An 18,277-nucleotide genomic window follows, 5' to 3' on the forward strand; every position below is an offset into this window, starting at 1 on the left:
CAGCCCGGGAAAATAGTGGTCTTCCATTTGTTGATGTTCATGGTGTTTGTTGCACATTTCAGAACCAAGAGCCGCTGAGAGAGGAAGACTCTGATTTCATCCTGACCGAGGGCGACCTCACCTTGACCTATGGGGACAGCACAGTGACTGCGAACGGCTCCTCAGGCTCCCACGCAGCCCCCACAAGTGCCGAAGAGGTGCTGGAACGAGACCTGGGAATGGGAGAGCAGAAGGTTTCCAGCCGGGGCACCCGCCTGGTGTTTCCCCTGGAGGATAATGCGTGACTCCCCGCCCCGAGCCCTGAGTTGACGGGGTAGGCCCACTGGCGGGGTGAGGATGGCTGCGAGCTTGACGTGGGGCCTTGACTGAATGGAACTAAACACTTCTATTTTATTGGGGTCTGAAGATATCTCCACATTTAAAATTTAACCCAAGATGCAGCTGGTGGGGCTAAAGTGTCTCTAAATCAAGACAAATGCAGACCTATTCCCACTTTGTTCACATAGTAGTGCACTGTTCAGAGTTAAACAAACAAACTAACTAATAGCATGCTTTAATGCTCTCTTCATTCATTCACCTGCAGATCTGAACAAGGTGTGGCAGGTTGAAGAACTCCTGGGGGTTCTTCCCAGGAGAGGCTTCATATCCAGACATAGCGATGCAGGTCTAGCTGGTTGTAGGAATAGCAAGGGGGGAACAGGCTAGAAAAAGACCGTGAAGGAAGGCATTTGAGACTGGACCTCCAAGGATTGTGAGAAGCTGGTGTTAAACGGGCCAGAAAACATGAAAAAGCAGTTTGAGTGGAGGCTCCAGCAGCGAGGCTGCGTGACTGCACCCTCCTATCAGGATTCCTGCCCTTTTTGGCTACCTGTGTTTCCTCTAGACTGAAGATTGGAAAATATGTCCATGAACATTTCAACATGGGGGAACGAATTCCAATTCCTTCTCTGGAAATCTCCATAAAGAAGAAGTTACTGAAATGTTTGAAACCAAAGGCAAAATAGTGTTATACTGTTGTTTTTAATTAATCTGAGGACAGGAGAAACTGTTTAGAAACTGATGGTGATATCATGGCAAAAATCAGTCAGTTCTTGAAGGCTCCCATATGAGCTGACTGCCTGGAAAATGATTAATAGGACTGGATTCTATTGTGGGTTTAGAAATAACACCACAACTTGTGGGGTGCAATTTTATCTAGGGAAGAGAAGGCAGTAAGAAGCCTAAGAGGGAACAAGCTAGTATTCGGAGGGAAGAAATCTCACTGCAAACAAAACTAACTGCAAAGAAAATACAAAATAGTATTCTTACGACTGAGTAGAATTCCAGACTTTGAGCTAATAAATACATGAGAGTTCAGTGGCCACATGGGGAATCAGAGGCAAGTCAATGAAAAGTTCAGCATTATTCAACTTGATGGAAGGTTCTGTCTACCATAGACAGATTAAGAATCCAGATGTCTTGACATTGAATGCCATGTAGAGAAGGGCCATTTTCTTGGTATCTGGGGAGCCTTGCACCAGCTTAATGTGTAAGTGTGGTTTAAAATTTAGGGTTTTAGATTGGGTTCTTTGTGGATGAGCTCTTCCACCTGCCCGCACCTGCAGTAGGTGAAATACTGAGAGAACTCTTGGAAACCAAGTTTGAGATTCTCCCCCTGTCTCTATGCTTCAGTGCTAGTATATTTGAAAACCCAATTTCTAAAAAATGCTTTCATAAAATGTGGGCATTTTTCTTATTATGGCAGACAAAATAGTGGCCCAGTTCAGTCTAGGACACCCATAATGAAGTCAGTCATTTAATCTTCTTGACTCGCATTTTTAATGGTTAATTTTTAAATAAGACATTACTTGATACTTTGTTTTTGAATTGATAATTTGTGCAAACCAGGAAAATTTTATTATTAGGTTAAGCCATATGAAATTGCTGACATTCAACCATTTAAAAAAATAGGGCAATTTCATATGGTTCAATATAATATAATTGAATCATTTTTATTCCCCTCTTTCCTTCATATCTACACTAAAGTCCATTTTGATTTTATGGTCATCCATGGGCTTTGTCCTCTTCACTGCAAACATTTTATTCTAACCTACTTAAATATAAGTAAATGGAGATCTGCTAAGGCTACAAGTTAGCTAGGTTTGTAATTATGTGGTTGGATTTTTTATTCAGTGGATCAGAGTAAGTCACTGACCTGTCGTCCTAATTTTGGTTTGCAAGATGTGGAGATTAATCCTGACCTTACCAGGGGTCATGGGAAGTGAGTCCACTCATCAACATGCTTCCACCTCTCAGAAACCTCATGCCTGTGCTGAGTGGCAAAAAAGTAGGCCTGAAATTACCTCACTCAAGGCTGAGTGTCTGTTGCCAGTCTGGCAGAAATCAGATCGAACCTGCTAAGTAATGGTGCATCCAGCTGAAGAAAGTTCCCCTGAGAGAGTAATCCCAAGTCATCTTATAAACATGTTTGTTCTGGGTTGGGGGGGTGACAGTTCAGTAGTCGAATGCTCTAGAGCACAGGTTCTCAACCCTGGCTGCACATTAGGATTACCTGGCCAGTTTTTAAAACGACTGATGCCAGGGCCCTACCCTCAGAGATTCAGATTCAGTAGGTTTGGGGTGGGGTCTGGCTGGCATGCTTTGTTCTAGATCCTCAAGGATTCTAATGCACAGCTAGGGTTGAGAGCCTCTAGTCTAGAACTTGTAGTGGACCCTATTTGGAACCTTAAAGAATGGCCTAGCAATGAACGTTTTGTTTTAGTTGTTAGTCATGTGGAACAAACAGTTGTTGATCGGTAATACAGACTGGGCAGCTGTGAGAGTTTCATGCTAATCTTTGCAGAAGTCAAGAATGTACCCTTAAAGTGCAACCTAAAAGGTCACTTTTGAAAACCTTAGAGCGTGAGAAGGAGAGATGGGCGACTTGAGTGTATGTTTGCCAGGGGGGATTAAAAACCTGTCATCTTTGCCCCCATCTGTGGGAAAAAAGGGGTTTTGTCTTAACTGAGCTGCAGACTAATCAAATGTGAAGGTTTCTGAGATGGTATCTTTGCAGTTTAACCTGAGATTATATTAATAGTCCCCATTGCAGTTAAGTGAACTTTCTTTCTCTTCACACTTCGCTTGTCCCCATGCCTGCATCCACGCTGGACTCCTCAGGATAAGGATGGGCCCATTTATTGCCTGAGCAGAGGCCCCGTATTAAGTGGAAAGTTGTGATCACTTTGCTCTCACGTGGAGGTGGTGCCAGTAGCAGGTAATTAAGGAGTTGCAAACTTTTGTATAGCACCGACACAGGAAAGACAAAAACGCCTGCAATTCCTTTTCATACTCTTTTTGGGGACTACAAGGAGAACTGAACTAAAGAAGGAAATTTGGAATTTAAAGAAATTTGCTATTTCTTCCTAGGAAACAGGTATAGGAAGGGCGTATGTGATTAAGTGGACTCTGACCATCAGGACTCAGAGTGACCAGACAAAGCATTGATGCCCTGCAGCCCAAAATCACACTGTGACATCAAATGTTTCATCAAGCAAACAGCAAGGCGCTCTTTACGCCATGCTCTCTAGACCTGAAAATGACCTTCATGGTTCGGTTGACAAAATCTCTTTAGAAAACCTGAAAAAATGTTATCTCAGCTATCCGCGAACATTTCAGTCTCGGGCAAAGAAGTAATGGTTCTTTCCAAAACAGAAGTCTGTTTCACACACACACCTCCCACCCCCCATCATAGCTCTCCCTTTCTATGTCCAGAGTGGAAGTTAATGTTATCATGTCAGCTATTTAATGTGAACAAAATGATTGCTAAATGTAGAAACACCGCTGATGCGCTCAGGGGAGGTTGCTGGCAGGGCAAACAAGCAACTCATCAGGGGAAAATCATCTGCTTGGAAACCTACCTTGGTATCCATTGCGAGTTCTAAGAGGTAGATCAGAAAGCTGATTTTCCCATCTGCTATAAAGTGCAATCTGGACTGACAGCATCTGGAAAGTCAGCTTTCTGATTCAGTAAGTATATGACTCCTTATTCCACTTCAGAAATGGGACACTTGACAGGTTTCGTGCCTGCTTTTTGATGTTGCTTCTGTAGGTGAATTAGTGTAGGAGCTAGTCTGTCAAATACAGTAGACTGGTATCATTGAATTCTGATCTCTTCTGTTGTTTTTTTAAGTGAGAATCTGGCTCACCAGTGTCAATTGCTGCGTTCTGATACAGTAAATTGAGGGCATCTAGTGGCCAAGAGTTAGAGTTTAGAAACGACCCACCTGAATGCTGCTTTCACCATGTGGATACCTCAAAAGACCTTCCCTCTTTCTAAAACCTAATAAGAACAATCTACAGCGAAATATTCTGGAAACCAATGCTAGTGTCTGGCGAGGAAAAGCAAGTAGGCTCTTTGACAATCCTTTCAAAACGAGACCTAGAAAGAAACCATTTTTTTTTCCAGTTCCAAGTTTCATAAGCAGAGTTTTTATAAATTAACAAGCCCATCTTGTCAGCCAGTGCTAGCAGAAATTGTAAAGAGCAAAACCAAAGTTTTTGATGTCAGTTTTATTTTTGTAAGCAGGGTATAGTCTAACCATGGCCCACATGGCGCACACAGGCAGCCAGTTTTCTGCTACATGAGCCTTGGAAAAGATGAGAAGGAAGGGCTGCCTGTTCTGCTGCCCTTTGTAAAGGTGTGTACCAGACATGAGAGTGCTCGGGAGAGGGAGAGGTTACCTTCTCATCCTGATGGCCACCTTTTCAAATGGGTTCACAGAACTGCCACGTGTCATGGTCAGCTCAACTCTTGGCCAGTGGAAAATTATCTGGGCCTGTATGTGTTGGGGGAACTCAGGTGGAAAAGGACTTGGAAACAGCATGAACTCTACATCTGCTGTCTAAAGCACTTCAAAAAAGTTAAGATCCCAGTGTTACTGGGTGAGTATCTAGCTGCATGGACATTTGGGGGTTGACTTTAGTTGTGATTATTCCAGCTGTGGGCTTTGGAGAAGCAGTGGGATGATTTTCAGTCATGCGGGTGTTAAGTCTATGGATTTGGAATTTGTCACTGAAATCACTCATTCGAAGTATGACTTCATGGTAGGGTCACCTCCTAGGTTTTTTATTTTTTACATAAAATACATCTGGTACTTCTTACTTAGGAAGTTTTACTATGTCCATTAAAATGATTAAATGGGAAGGCCACCAAGATTCATTTAATAGCTGAAAAGCAGTTTTTTAAATAGAATAGGATGAATTTAATATGGGCTGATGTGACCTTCTGGGGAATTTTTTTATAGAGAGCTTACATACTGTAATTGGGGAAATTTTTGTCTTTACTTCCATGCAACAGTAGCAAACTGGTGGCTTTATAAAATTAACATAGGATGTTATATAAACATGTTATATAAAATAATATTAAAGTATGTCTAACTGTGAAAAAGTGAAGACTTGGAGTTATCAGCAACCTTTATGTGCAATAAGAAAAACTGGAGTTAGGCCCCCAAAGTGCTCCCTTTCCCTAGCATTTTACTTAATGTTTGCCTTTGTGTATATGTTTAGATTGATATTATAAAGCTAGCTACATGTTTTCTTGCCCTTTACTGATATTTAACACATTTTTCTCAAAGCTTTTTTTTTTTTTTTAACAAAACTCAAAATAAAAAGATTAACTGGGTGAGCTCATCTTGCTTTGTATTTCTAAAAGTATTGTCTGTTAGTAGAAGAATGCAGTATGATCCTGTTCTTAGTCTATTTCTTTCCCTCACAGAGAGGTTCTGTTCTGGGTGGAAGCTATTCCTCTCCAACTTCATTCAGAACAGAGATTGACAAATTACGGCAGCCCCTGGACCAAATCCAGCCTACTGCTTGTTTTTGTAAATAAAGTTTTATTGGCACACACTCCACTCACTCATTTGCGTATTGTCTGTGACTGCTTTCACGCAGAGCTGAGGAGTTGTAACCGCAGTGAACAACTAGCTGCTCATAAAGGCTGAGCTATTTACTATCAGGGTCTTTACAGAAAAGTTTTTTGCTGACCCCTAATTTAGATGCTTGAAAATTTTTAGTTTTAAAATTAGATCTAAAAATCACAGCAACAGATTTTTTTTAGATGTTAAAAATGTGCCTTAGGATTAAAAGAAACACTTTAAACCTGGTCTCTGCCTGTGATTTCTCCCGGCCTGCAATCATCTTTAAGAGGCTTTGAGTGTTGGCTAGTTGCTAAGATTATTGAGCTCGCTATAGTTTCCTTCATAGTCTTTGTATTCTTTTGTATGTAGACTAGCTTTTCCCTAAACCATGCAATTGAACTACATCATAACAAAGCAAAAACAAATCTTGTCATTAACAGTGCCTCCAGAGTCATTTAATAATAAATTTACAAAAACATCAGATAGAACAATTTAAAAGCAAAAATTTCTTTCAGTTCATTAGGGTTCTCCCACCCCAGGGAGAGAAATTACTTTATAAAAATCCATTCAAGGGTCAGGGTGAGGGGAGCTATTTGAATTAGAGCTGGATGAGTCAGATTTTAAAAAATACCACCCAGACCTTTTATTTAATATTAAGTAATTTAATCAAGATACACAGGACTGCACTTGAACCTTTTTCACATTGATGTTTTGTCCAGACACCTGCTGATGGGAAATGGTACCAAATCACATCTCTTCTTTGTTCTGAGAACGCCTTGTTGACATGGCTCCAGCAGAGGCAGGGTCAGGCTGGGAACTAAAGCTCTTCCTATTTTATTGCCATAATTATCCACATTGCACTGTCACTTCCTTACTGGAAACTTCATTTCAACCAATGTGTCAGTCATTATTGAACAGCTCATGATATTCCTGCTCCGCAGAATAGCACAGCAGTTGGTACCAAGTCAAGCCCCAGTCTCTGACAGTGTGATAGACTGCCTCCACAGCGTGGCTTCCCCAATGCTGGGACAACGTGCTGAGTGCCCTGGTTCGTGGTGACTGACCTGGAAGGGAAGGAACAAAGGATGTTTGAACTTCAGAACACAGAACTCCATGGAAAGCCTGTTGAACCTTGACGATATAAGGCCTCTTAAATATGAAACCTATCATCTTCCCTACCCTAAGCTGCATTATCCAATGCTGTAGACCCATACAGAATCAGTATCTATCATTTCTGCTTGTGACCCAAGAGGTGTTTGGTGAGGATAAAGACAGGGAAAAGATGGGGGCACCTCTCTTAGTGTGACTGTGCTTTCTGCAGCTGCTGCTGTGGGGCACCTGTTGAGAACTTTCTGAGACCTGGGTAGAGTGGGGTAAGGGCTGGGACTGAAGCTGTACCTTTAGGCACCGACCATGTAACCATCCACCTTTCACTTGTGTACTGGTTCATATGTGTGAAATAAATCATGCCAACAATGATCAGCTGTTCTGTAAAACTGAGGCTGTATATAAGCAATGAGCCCAGCTTCCTACCTCTGTGGGATCTGGGCTTTTTCCATCTTCCATTAAAACACATTGCTGCATCACTCTATGGGAGCGGCAAAGGGTGAACTGACGATGTTCATGCTACTTCTGCCACCAGTTTCTGGCTTTCTTGTGATCCTTCCTCTGATCCCGGATATGTGCCAAATTTGACATCATTTTCTAATGTAGTGAAACTTGATAGAACTACTGATGCAGCAGAGTTTGGGTAAGGAGCACTTTCAAGGTGATTAAAAATGCAATAAAGATTCACATTAAGCATTAGGCAAGAACTGATTTCATAAATGCCTTGAGGCCTGTCTCATGACCTTTACCATTCTGTTAGTACTGGTTATTTACATAAAGAAAGAGCCAGCATGTCAATTCAGTTGAATTTAGTTTAATAAAAACCAATTTCCAGACAGGCTGACTGTGGTTCCAGGTAGGGTAGAATAGATGCATTTCTCCTTATTCCTCCCACAAAGTGTAACTAAAATTCCCAAATATATTTATAAAATGAAGATACGACTCTGAAGGATAGGGAAAACAAGCTGGACTGACTAGGGACCTTGGGAGTTGAGGAACAACACAGGTGTGAGTTGCCTGGGTTTTCTTTTTGCCTCCTCAGTATCCTAGGATGGATGCTGAAGAATCCAGCAGGCCAGAAATACCAATGGCCATAGACCATAAAAGCCCCATGAAAAGCCTGTTTTCTCTAGCCAAAGGGCAGGGAAAGGGTCAGCCTAGAAAGAACCCAAGCACCTCAAAAAAAAATCCCCCCTCCTGTCAGCAGAGGCCTAGTGGGAAGCCAGGGCTTCTGGACTACCACCCCCACCTGGCAATAACCAGGTGATGCACCCCTTCTACCAGCACAGTGTCAGTGGAAGCCTGCTAAAATAAATAAATAAAATTCAGAGATTCATAATATATGTTCAAATGTATGCCAAATGTTTAGGATACAATAAAAAAAATAACATCAAACCAAGAACCAGGGAGATTTTGACTTGAATGAGAGAAGACACCTGACAGATGCCAACACTGAAACAACACAGATACTGAAATTATCCAAGAAAGATTTTAAGCTACCATCGTAAAAATACTTCAATTAGCAGTTACACACTTGAAGCAAAAAAAAAAAAAAAAAAAAATTCCTGACAAAGAAATATAATACAAAAACAAAAGAGGAACCAAATGGAAAATTTAGAACTGTAAAATACAGTAACCAAAATTTTAAAAGCTCACTGGATGGGCCAATTGCAGAATACAGATGACAGAGTAAAGAATTAGTGAGTCTGAAAATATAACTATAGAAATTACCCAATCTGAACAAAAGAGAGAAAGTAGAGTGAAAAAAGATGAACAGGGCATCAGGGACCTGTGGTACTACAAAAAATGATCTAGTGTTCATTTTTTTTAAATCAGAGTTCCAGAAAGAGGGAATAGCAATTGAGGCTGAAAAAGTACTTGAATAAATACGGCTAAAAATTTCCCACATTCGGCAAAAGACTTACAGATTCAAGAGGTTGGGTGAACCCCAACAAAACCCCAAAGAAATCGACACCAAGATACAGCATAATCAAATTTCGGGAAAGTAAAGACAAAGAAAAAATCTTGAAAGCAACTAGAGAGAAATGATGCATTACTTATGGAAACATGATTTGAATGTCAGTGGATTTCATATCTGAAACCATGGAGGCCAGGAGGAAGTGGCATGACATTTTTCAAGAGCTGAAAGAAAATAACTGTCAACTCATACTTCTGTATTCCATGCTAATATCCTTCAGGAATGAATGTGAAATAAAGACATTCTCAGATGAAGGAAACTAAGAGAATTTTTTGCCAATAGAACTGCTGTAAAAGAACTGCTAAAGGAAGTTCTTCCAGCAGAAATGAAAGGATAAAAGAAGGAAACTTGAAACATCATGAATGAAGAAAGAACAGAAAGGATAAGATACAAGTAAATTTAATAGACTATTCTCTTGAGTTTAAAAAATTATGTTTGACAGTTGAGGCAAAAAATTATAACATTGTATGATGTAGTTCTCAATATACAGAGAGAAAATATTATAAGAGAATTATAAAGGGCACAGGATAATGGAACCTAAATGGACATAAAGTTTCTACACTTCACTTGAGGTGGTAGTAAAATGTTGAGACCAGTAGGTTGTGATTAGTTACATATGTGTAACCTAAAGAAGCCACTTTTTTGTGCAGCAAAGAAAACCATAAACAAACCGAAAAGACAGCCAACAGAATGGGAGAAAATATTTGCTAATGATGCAACCAACAAGGGATTAATTTCCAAAATATACAAACAGCTCATACATCTCAATATCAAAAAAAAAACAACCCAATCAAAAAAGGGGCTGAAGATCTAAATAACATTTCTCCAAAGAAGACATACAGTGGCCAACAGGCACATGAAAAAATGTTCAACATTGCTAATTATTAGAGAAATGCAAATCAAAACTACAATGAGGTATCACCTCACTCTGGTCTGAATGGCCATCATCAAAAAGTCTACAAATAATAAATGCTGGAGAGGGTGTGGAGGAAAAGGAACCCTCCTACCCTGTTGGTAGGAATGTAAATTGGTACAGCCACTATGTGTAACAGTAGGGAGGTTCCTTAAAAAGCTAAAAATAGAACTAACATGTGACCCAGCAATTCCACTACTGGGCATACACCCAGAGAAAACCATAATTCAAAAAGACACATGAACCCTAATGTTCATTGTAGCACTATTTACGATAGCCAGGTCATGGAAGCAACCTAAATGTCCATCGACAGAGGAATGCATAAAGAAGATGTGATACATATATACAATGGAATATTACTCATCCATAAAAAGGAATGAAATTGGGCCATTTCTAGAGACATGGATGGACCTAGAGACAGTCAGACAGAGTGAAGTAAGTCAGAAAGAGAAAGACAAATATCGTATATTAACACATATATGTGCAATCTAGAAAAATGGTATAGAAGATCTTGTATGCAAAGCAGAAATAGAGAGACAGATGTAGAGAACAAACGTATGGACAGCAAAGGGGGAAAGGGGGGATGGGATGAATTGGGAGATTGGGTTTGACATATATACACTACTAACTAATTAGAACCTACTGTATAGTTCAGGAAACTCTACGCAATGCTCTGTGGTGACCTAAATGGGAAGGAAATCCAAAAAAAGAGGGGATATATGTATACGTATAGCTGATTCACTTTGAGGTACAGTAGAAACTAACACAGCATTGTAAAGCAACTATACTCCAATAAAAATTAATTTAAAAAATAGTGTTACATTAAATGAATTAGCTGTTAAAAAAACCAAGTCTACAAATAATAAATGCTGGAGAGGGTGTGGAGAAAAAGGAACCCTTCTACCCTGTTGGTGGGAATGTAAATTGGTACAGCCACTATGGAGAACAGTATGGAGGTTCCTTAGAAAACTAAAAATAGAGCTACCATATGATCCTGAATCCCACTCCTGGGCATATATCTGGAGAAAATTATAATTCAAAAAGATTCATGCACCCCAATATTTACTGAAGCACTATTTACAATAGCCAAGACATAGAAGTAACCTAAATGTCCATCAACAGATGAATGGATAAAGAAGATATGGTATATATATATATATATATATATATATATATATATATATATATATATATTGCTCAGCCATAAAAAAGAATGAACTTATGCCATTTGCAGAAACATAGATGGACATAGAGATTATCATACTAAGTGAAGTAAACCAGACAGAGAAAGACAATTATCATATGATATCACTTATATGTGGAATCTGAAAAAAAAAAGAAATACAAATGAACTGTTTTACAAAAAAGAAATAGACCCACAGACATAGAAAACAAACTTACGGTTACCAAAGGGGAAAGGGGTTGGGGAGGAATAAATTGGGTTGGGATTAATATATATATATATATATATATATATATATATATATATATATATATATATATATCTGAATCACTGTGCTGTACACCTGAAACTAACACAACATTGTGAATCAACTATATTTCAATAAGAAAAGAAGCCAGTAAAACAAACATACAAAGATATATACTTAAAAACACTGCAAATAAATAAAAATAAAATTCTAATAAACATTCAAGTAATGCATAGGAAGGCACAAAAAGGGAAATAGGAACAAAAAATAGAGGGAAGAAACTGAAATCAAGTTTTTAAAATGGCAAGCTTAAGCCCTATAATATCAATAATTACATTAAATATAAATGGTCAAAAAACACAAATATGGTACATGAAAAAGACCAGCAGAATGGTTTTGAAAACATGACCCATCTATATGTTCATATAAAACATATAAGATTCATTTCAGGTATGATATAGGTAGGTTGAAAGTAAAAGGATGAAAAAGATAACCGTACAAATATTAATCAAAATAAAGCAAGAGTGGTTATATTAATATCAGATAAAATAGACTTTGGAGCAAAGAAAATTACCAGAGACAATGAAGGACAGTACATAATAGCAAAACGTTCAACCCACCAAGAAGACAATAACAATCCTAAATGTGTATGTGTATAGCAAACAACAGAACTTAAAATTCCTTGAAGCAAAAACTAAAAGAATAGAAAGGAGAAATAGACATGTCCACATTTATAGTTAGAAACTTCAATACCTCTTTCTCAACAGTTGATGGAATTACTAGACAGAAAATCAATGATAGAGAACTAAACAACACCATCAACCAAACGTTTGAACTGACATTTATACACCATTCCACCTAATAACAGTAGAAACACATTCTTTTTAAGCATGCATGGAACATTCCCAACATAAACCATATCCTGGTTCATAAAACAAACCGGAACAAATTTAAAGGAATTGAAATCATAATACAGAATGCATTCTCTAACCCTGATAGAATCAAACTAGAAATCTATAACAAAAAGATAGGAGGAAATTCTCCAGACTCTTGGAAATTAAAGAACATACTTCTAAATAATCCATGGGAAGTTAGACAACAACAATATATTAAATGAAAATGAAAATGCAACACACCAAAATTGGTGACACACAGCCAAATGAGTACTGAGAGGGAAATTTATAGTATTAGATGCTTACATTAGAAAAGAAGAACGGTCTCAAATCAGTAATCTAAGCACCTACCTCAAGAAACTGACAAAATTTAACAAATTGACAAGACTTAACACCCATTCATGATAAAAATTCTCAGCAAACTAGGGATAGAGGACAACTTCCTCAACTTAATTTTAAAAATCTACATAAACCAGATGAATGGATAAAGATGTGGCACATATATACAATGGAATATTACTCAGCCATAAAAAGAAATGAAATTTGAGTTATTTGTAGTGAGGTGGATGGACCTAGAGTCTGTACAGAGTGAAGTAAGTCAGAAAGAGAAAAACAAAATACTGTATGCTAACACGTATATATGGAATCTAAAAAAAAAAAAATGGCTCTGAAGAACCCAGGGGCAGGACAGGAATAAAGACACAGATGTAGAGAATGGACTTGAGGACATGGGGAGGGGGAAGGGTAAGCTGGGACGAAGTGAGAGAATGGCATGGACTTATATATACTACCACATGTAAAATAGATAGCTACTGGGAAGCAGTCACATAGCACAGGGAGATCAGCTGGGTGCTTTGTTACCACTTAGAGGGGTGGGATATGGAAGGTGGGAGGAAGACGCAAGAGGGAGGAGATATGGGGATATATGTATATGTATATGTATAGCTGATTCACTTTGTTATAAAGCAGAAGCTAACACACCATTGTAAAGCAATTATACTCCAATAAAGATGTTTAAAAAAATCTATGTAAACTGACATCTAACCTCATTATTTACGGTGAAAGACTGAATACTTCCCCCTTAAGATCAGGAAGAACACAAAGGTGTCTGCACTTACCATTCTTAGTCAACATAGTGCTAGAAGTTCTAGCCAATGAAATAAGGCAAGAAAAAGAAAAGCCATATTGATTGGAAAGAAAGAAAGAAAACAGTCCTTATTTGTGTTTATATGATTATGTACATAGAAAATCCCAAGGAATACAAAACAAACTCCTAGAACTAATAAGTGAATTCAGCAGATTTGCAGGCTACAAGATTAATATTAAAAAATCAACTTTATATATACTAGAAATGAACATCTTGAAACCAAATTTTAAAACTCATGCTATTTATAATCACTCAAATTAAATACTTAGGTATAAATCTAACAAAACAATAAAGGACCTGTATGCCAAAAACTACAAAACACCAATAAAAGAAATCAAACAATCTAAATCAATAGAGAGATATAACTATGTTCATGGATTGGAAGACTCAAGTAAAGATGTCATTTTTCCCCAAATTGCTTTATAGTTTTAACAATATTCCTACCAAATTCTATCAATGCCTTTTATACATACAGAGAAGCTTATTTTAAAATTTATATGGAGAGGCAAAAAAAACTAGAATAGCTAAAACCTTTCTGGAAAAGAATAAAGTAGGAATAGTCACTCTATTCAATATTAAGCTACATCTAATGACATTAATCACAACAGTGTGATACTGGTGAGGGACAGGCAGTTCTTAGACATGACATCAAATGCACAGTCTACAATAGAAAAAATGATAAATTGGATTTCATCAAAATTTTAAAACTGCTCTGCAAAAGATCTTGTTAAGAGGATGAAAAGACAAGATACAGTCTGAGAGAAAATACCTGCAACCACATATCTGACAAAGGGCTTTTATCTAGAATATACCAATCACTCTCAAAATTCAAGAGTACAAAACAATCCAGTTAGTAAATGGGCAAAACACCTGAACCAACATTTCACCAAAGAGGAGATATGGATGGCAAATAAGCACACAAAAAGATGTTCAACATCACTAGCCACTAGGAAAATGCAAATGAAGAGTACAATAACATACCACTTCATACCTATTAGAACAGCTAAGATACAACATAGCAACAATACCAAATACTGGCGAGGCTGCACAGAAATTTCTCTCTCGTACATTGCTGGTGGGAATGTAAAATAGTACAGCCACCCTGAAAAACAGTTTGGTAGTTTCTTATAAAACTAAACATACATATACCACACAAACCAGCAATTCCACTCCTGGGCATTCATCTCAGAGAAATGAAATTTTACATCCACACAAAAACCTATACCCAAATATTCATTGCAGCTTTATTTGTAATAGTCCAAAACTGGAAACAATCCAAATGCCCTTCAAATGGGTTAATGGGTAAACAAATTGTGGTACACCCATACCATGGAAAACTACTCAGCAATGAAAAGGAATGAATTCTTGATACATGCAACAACCTGGATGGATATCCAGAGAATTACGCTCAATGAAAACAGACAATCTCAAAACGTTATATATTGTATGATTCCATTTGTATAACAATCTTGAAATAACACAGTTACAGAGATGGGGTACAGATTAGTGTTTGCCAGGGAAAGGGGTGGGATGAGGTAGGGTATGTGACTATAAAGAGATAGCACAAGAGAGTTTCTTTTTGCTGATGGAACAGTTCTGTATCTTGATTGTGGTGATGTTTACATATATGTGATAAAATCACACAGATCTATGCACACACATACACACAAAACGAGTGTACGTAAAAACTGTTAAAAACTAAATAAGGCCTGTAGATTGTACCAATGTCAATTTCATGATGTTGATATTGATCTATGTGTAAGATGTGTAACACGTTACCTTTGGGAAAAGCTGGGTGAAGGGTACACTGGACCTCTCTGTACTATTTTTGCAACGTCCCATGAGTCTATAGTTATTTCAAAATAAAAAGTTTTCCTCTGTCACTCTTTCTTTGTACAATGCATTTAGCTCTCCATTTGGGTCATTTTAAAGACTGAGAACACTTGGTAGTAACTCAGGGTGGCTTTCTGTCAAAAACTAACCAAGTGCTAAATGTTGCCTGATCATATCCCATGTCCTGACAGATGTTTATGGAGATACTATCAGCCCAACCTCTGGACCCATAAGCACTCTTTAAGTCCTTTTATTAAAAACCTTCTTTAAAAAAATTTTTAAAGTCTACCTGAAAAGCTGCTTTTTATAAGTCCAGTTTTTTTTATCAAATCACTCAGCAGTACAAGGTGGGAGGAGAAGAGAAACAGGTGCCCCCAAAGATCTATTACTGCCTCTGGGGTATTTGAAGAACAATTCTGAAGTCCTGCTAAGCCAGGCTGGGCCCAGGCAGCAACCCCACAAGGCCCTTCCTTCACATCAGAAATGGATTCCCGTTCTGGTTTGGTCTCAGTTCCTGAATGTCACCACACCAGGGCAGGGATGCTCAAATACCTTCCAGTTCTGACTTCACCTCCAAGTAGACCCTACAAAAACTATCAGTTAATTTCCTCCCATTTTTAATTACTTTTGGTTGTGTTTAAAACATTAACATGTCCATGAATTCTTAGTGTGATGATCCCCCAAATTCTTAAGCTCCTTAGATGTAGGATTAAGAATTTAATTAACTCCAGACCCCACTCTTCTTAATACTATGGGGCCTGATTCGTTTGGAGCAATGAAGTATTCAAGTTTGCGTGCATAGTTTAAAAGTGAACGCTCAGGTTATCAGCCAGCTACAGTTACCAAGTAGCCAGCTTTGCCCTTTTTACAACTGCTAGATTTTTAACAATGTAGAAGTAAATTTTAAGCTACTAAACTTCTTGGTTAAAATTATTTCCGCTTGTCCAGCGTCTGGGGAGAATGTTTACTACTGCCTGAACCGCCTGAAATGGTGTAGACCCTTCTGGTCATTCTGAAGTCAAAACTATTTAAAGACCTATCCTGTATGATAATAGAGAATAGATAATTTTAAAAACTGTCTTGGTGCAATTAATTTCCAGAATTACAGAGATTTCTGTATATTGTTTTGTGAAGCATGTATAAAAGGTTATTTTTTTAATATGTGGCATTGAAGTGTGAAGTCATTCCTTAATGGCTTAATTAATACTCAAATTAATCCACAAATTCACTTGCACTTTTAAAAAATGGATTGTTTACTTAAAGATTCAAAGTCATACTCCCATGAGTTGGGTGTATTTTATCTCCTTTGCTACAGTTCCCCTGAGTACTTAAATGACCAGCCGGGCCCTAACTGCAGCTGGTTGACCTACTAATAGCCTCATTGCCATCAAAGGGAAACGTCATTCCAGGCTGTGATTGCCTGCAGTTGGCTTGGCTGAGGCTCCCCGGGCGGAATAACCCAGGAAGACACACTCTTAGCATTTTAATCAAACTTTTTTCAACGTTTGAAGCTGGGATGGGGGAGGAGGAAGAATCAACTTCCTGCCGGCTTTCAAGGTTGAGAACAGAAGATTGGGCCAAATGAACTTGCCTCTTTCAGTGGCCTTCCTGGCCCGTTTCAAGTCAGATACCGATCCCTGGGCGTCGCCGGTGGCTCTGCGAACCGGCATGGGCACCTCCCTCCCCTCCTTGAATTGCACTTGTAGATTTCTACTAGCCCCTCTTTCCTTCCAGTTTTCTTGGTTTCACCTGTCCCTGCCCACACACTTGTGCCAAGTGAGGTGCCCCAGGTTCCCCACCAGAAGCCACTACACAGATGCTAAAAGTTGGTGCAGGGACCTGGCACTTTGGCTGCGGGAGCTGAGGTTTCCGGGTATTCAGTGGGTCCCGTTATCTCGGGGGAATTACTTTCCAGCCTATTGTAACAGCCTTCCTCCCGGACCCGCTGCAGAACAAATGAGCCGAGGACAGGCATTAGCCTCCTTTTCAAGGGCGACGTGTTTTGTGTGTGTGTGTGGGGGGGTGTCATCTCCCAATATCCTACTCTGGAACAGCCTCCTGTGAGTGATGTTACCATCTAAGTTTATGTTAACGTTGGTAAAGCTTTCTTCACCTTCCTGTTTTCACCTCCAATTAGTGAAATGCAGTACCAAGGAAAACGGAAATAACTGACAAAGTTTGTGAAAATAGAGCCATTAAGTTGTCTTTTTTTTTTAAGGGAGCTGCCTAGGGATAATGTTAAAATAATACTTGAAATACCAGAAATGTCAAAGTGCAAACGTTCCCTCCCTGTGACTCTAAAGCAAAATGGAACAGGAAACATGGAGTTTGCTAATACAACCACACCCCCCAAATAGCCTAGAAATGTACTTGAAGCAGCATACATGTTATAAATCGTTTCCAGACTTTCAATCTGAAAAATTAAGTAGCAGTGACAGGGGGCACCAGTATCTTTGCATTAGTCAATACTAGTTTCAGTTCTATTTAATACATGAAACAACTCTCCCTTTAGGTGAAAACAGAGACTGAGTTTAAAAGAAAAATAAGGGACTCCCCTGGCCGTCCAGTGGTTAAGACTTCGCCTTCCAATGCAGGGGGTGTGGGTTCGATCCCTGGTCCGGGAGCTAAGATCCCCACATGCCTTGCCGCCCAAAAATGAAAACATAAAACAGAAGCAATATTGTCACAAATTTAATAAAGACTTTAAAAATGGTCCACATTCAAAGAAATCTTTAAAAAGAAAACCCACTAACAAACAAAACTCTTGCCTGGGGAGTAAAGGGGGAAACTAGGGGAGAAGCCACTTGCCTGACCCTGGGCAGCCCATGTCCAGAGTTGAGCTGCATCCCCATCCCTCCCTGCCTCCAGTGGAAGAAGAGGACTCACTGCTCTGCTCTGGAATTCAGAATAAAACCTCATTCCACGGGACTCATTAGTCAAGACCCAGAGTCAGCCAGTGCAAAAACGGAATGGCCATGACATTTCCCCAATAGAAGAGAATAAAATAATAACACGTTTCCAATTTTATCATACCCACCCCCCGCTACAAATTTCCTAAATTTTGGAGCTCACTTCAGAA

At 38.9% G+C, this 18,277-nt stretch overlaps 2 protein-coding genes across 2 annotated transcripts in view; one reads left to right on the forward strand and one right to left on the reverse strand.

Moving 5' to 3' along the window:
• SLC9A7 (solute carrier family 9 member A7) overlaps nt 1–7,336 on the forward strand; it is a 149,465-nt gene extending 142,129 nt beyond the window's left edge. The window contains exon 17 of the mRNA XM_060086593.1: nt 63–7,336. Within this exon, the coding sequence (XP_059942576.1) occupies nt 63–284 (222 nt within the window). The 3' untranslated portion in view covers nt 285–7,336. The remainder of the gene's footprint in view (nt 1–62) is intronic.
• CHST7 (carbohydrate sulfotransferase 7) overlaps nt 6,342–18,277 on the reverse strand; it is a 33,295-nt gene continuing 21,359 nt past the window's right edge. Inside the window, exon 2 of the mRNA XM_060086591.1 lies at nt 6,342–6,961. The gene's annotated coding sequence lies outside the window, so the exon portion shown is untranslated. The remainder of the gene's footprint in view (nt 6,962–18,277) is intronic.

This window comes from Mesoplodon densirostris, chromosome X, assembly GCF_025265405.1.
Source record: "Mesoplodon densirostris isolate mMesDen1 chromosome X, mMesDen1 primary haplotype, whole genome shotgun sequence".
NCBI classification, from domain to species: Eukaryota; Metazoa; Chordata; class Mammalia; order Artiodactyla; family Ziphiidae; genus Mesoplodon; species Mesoplodon densirostris.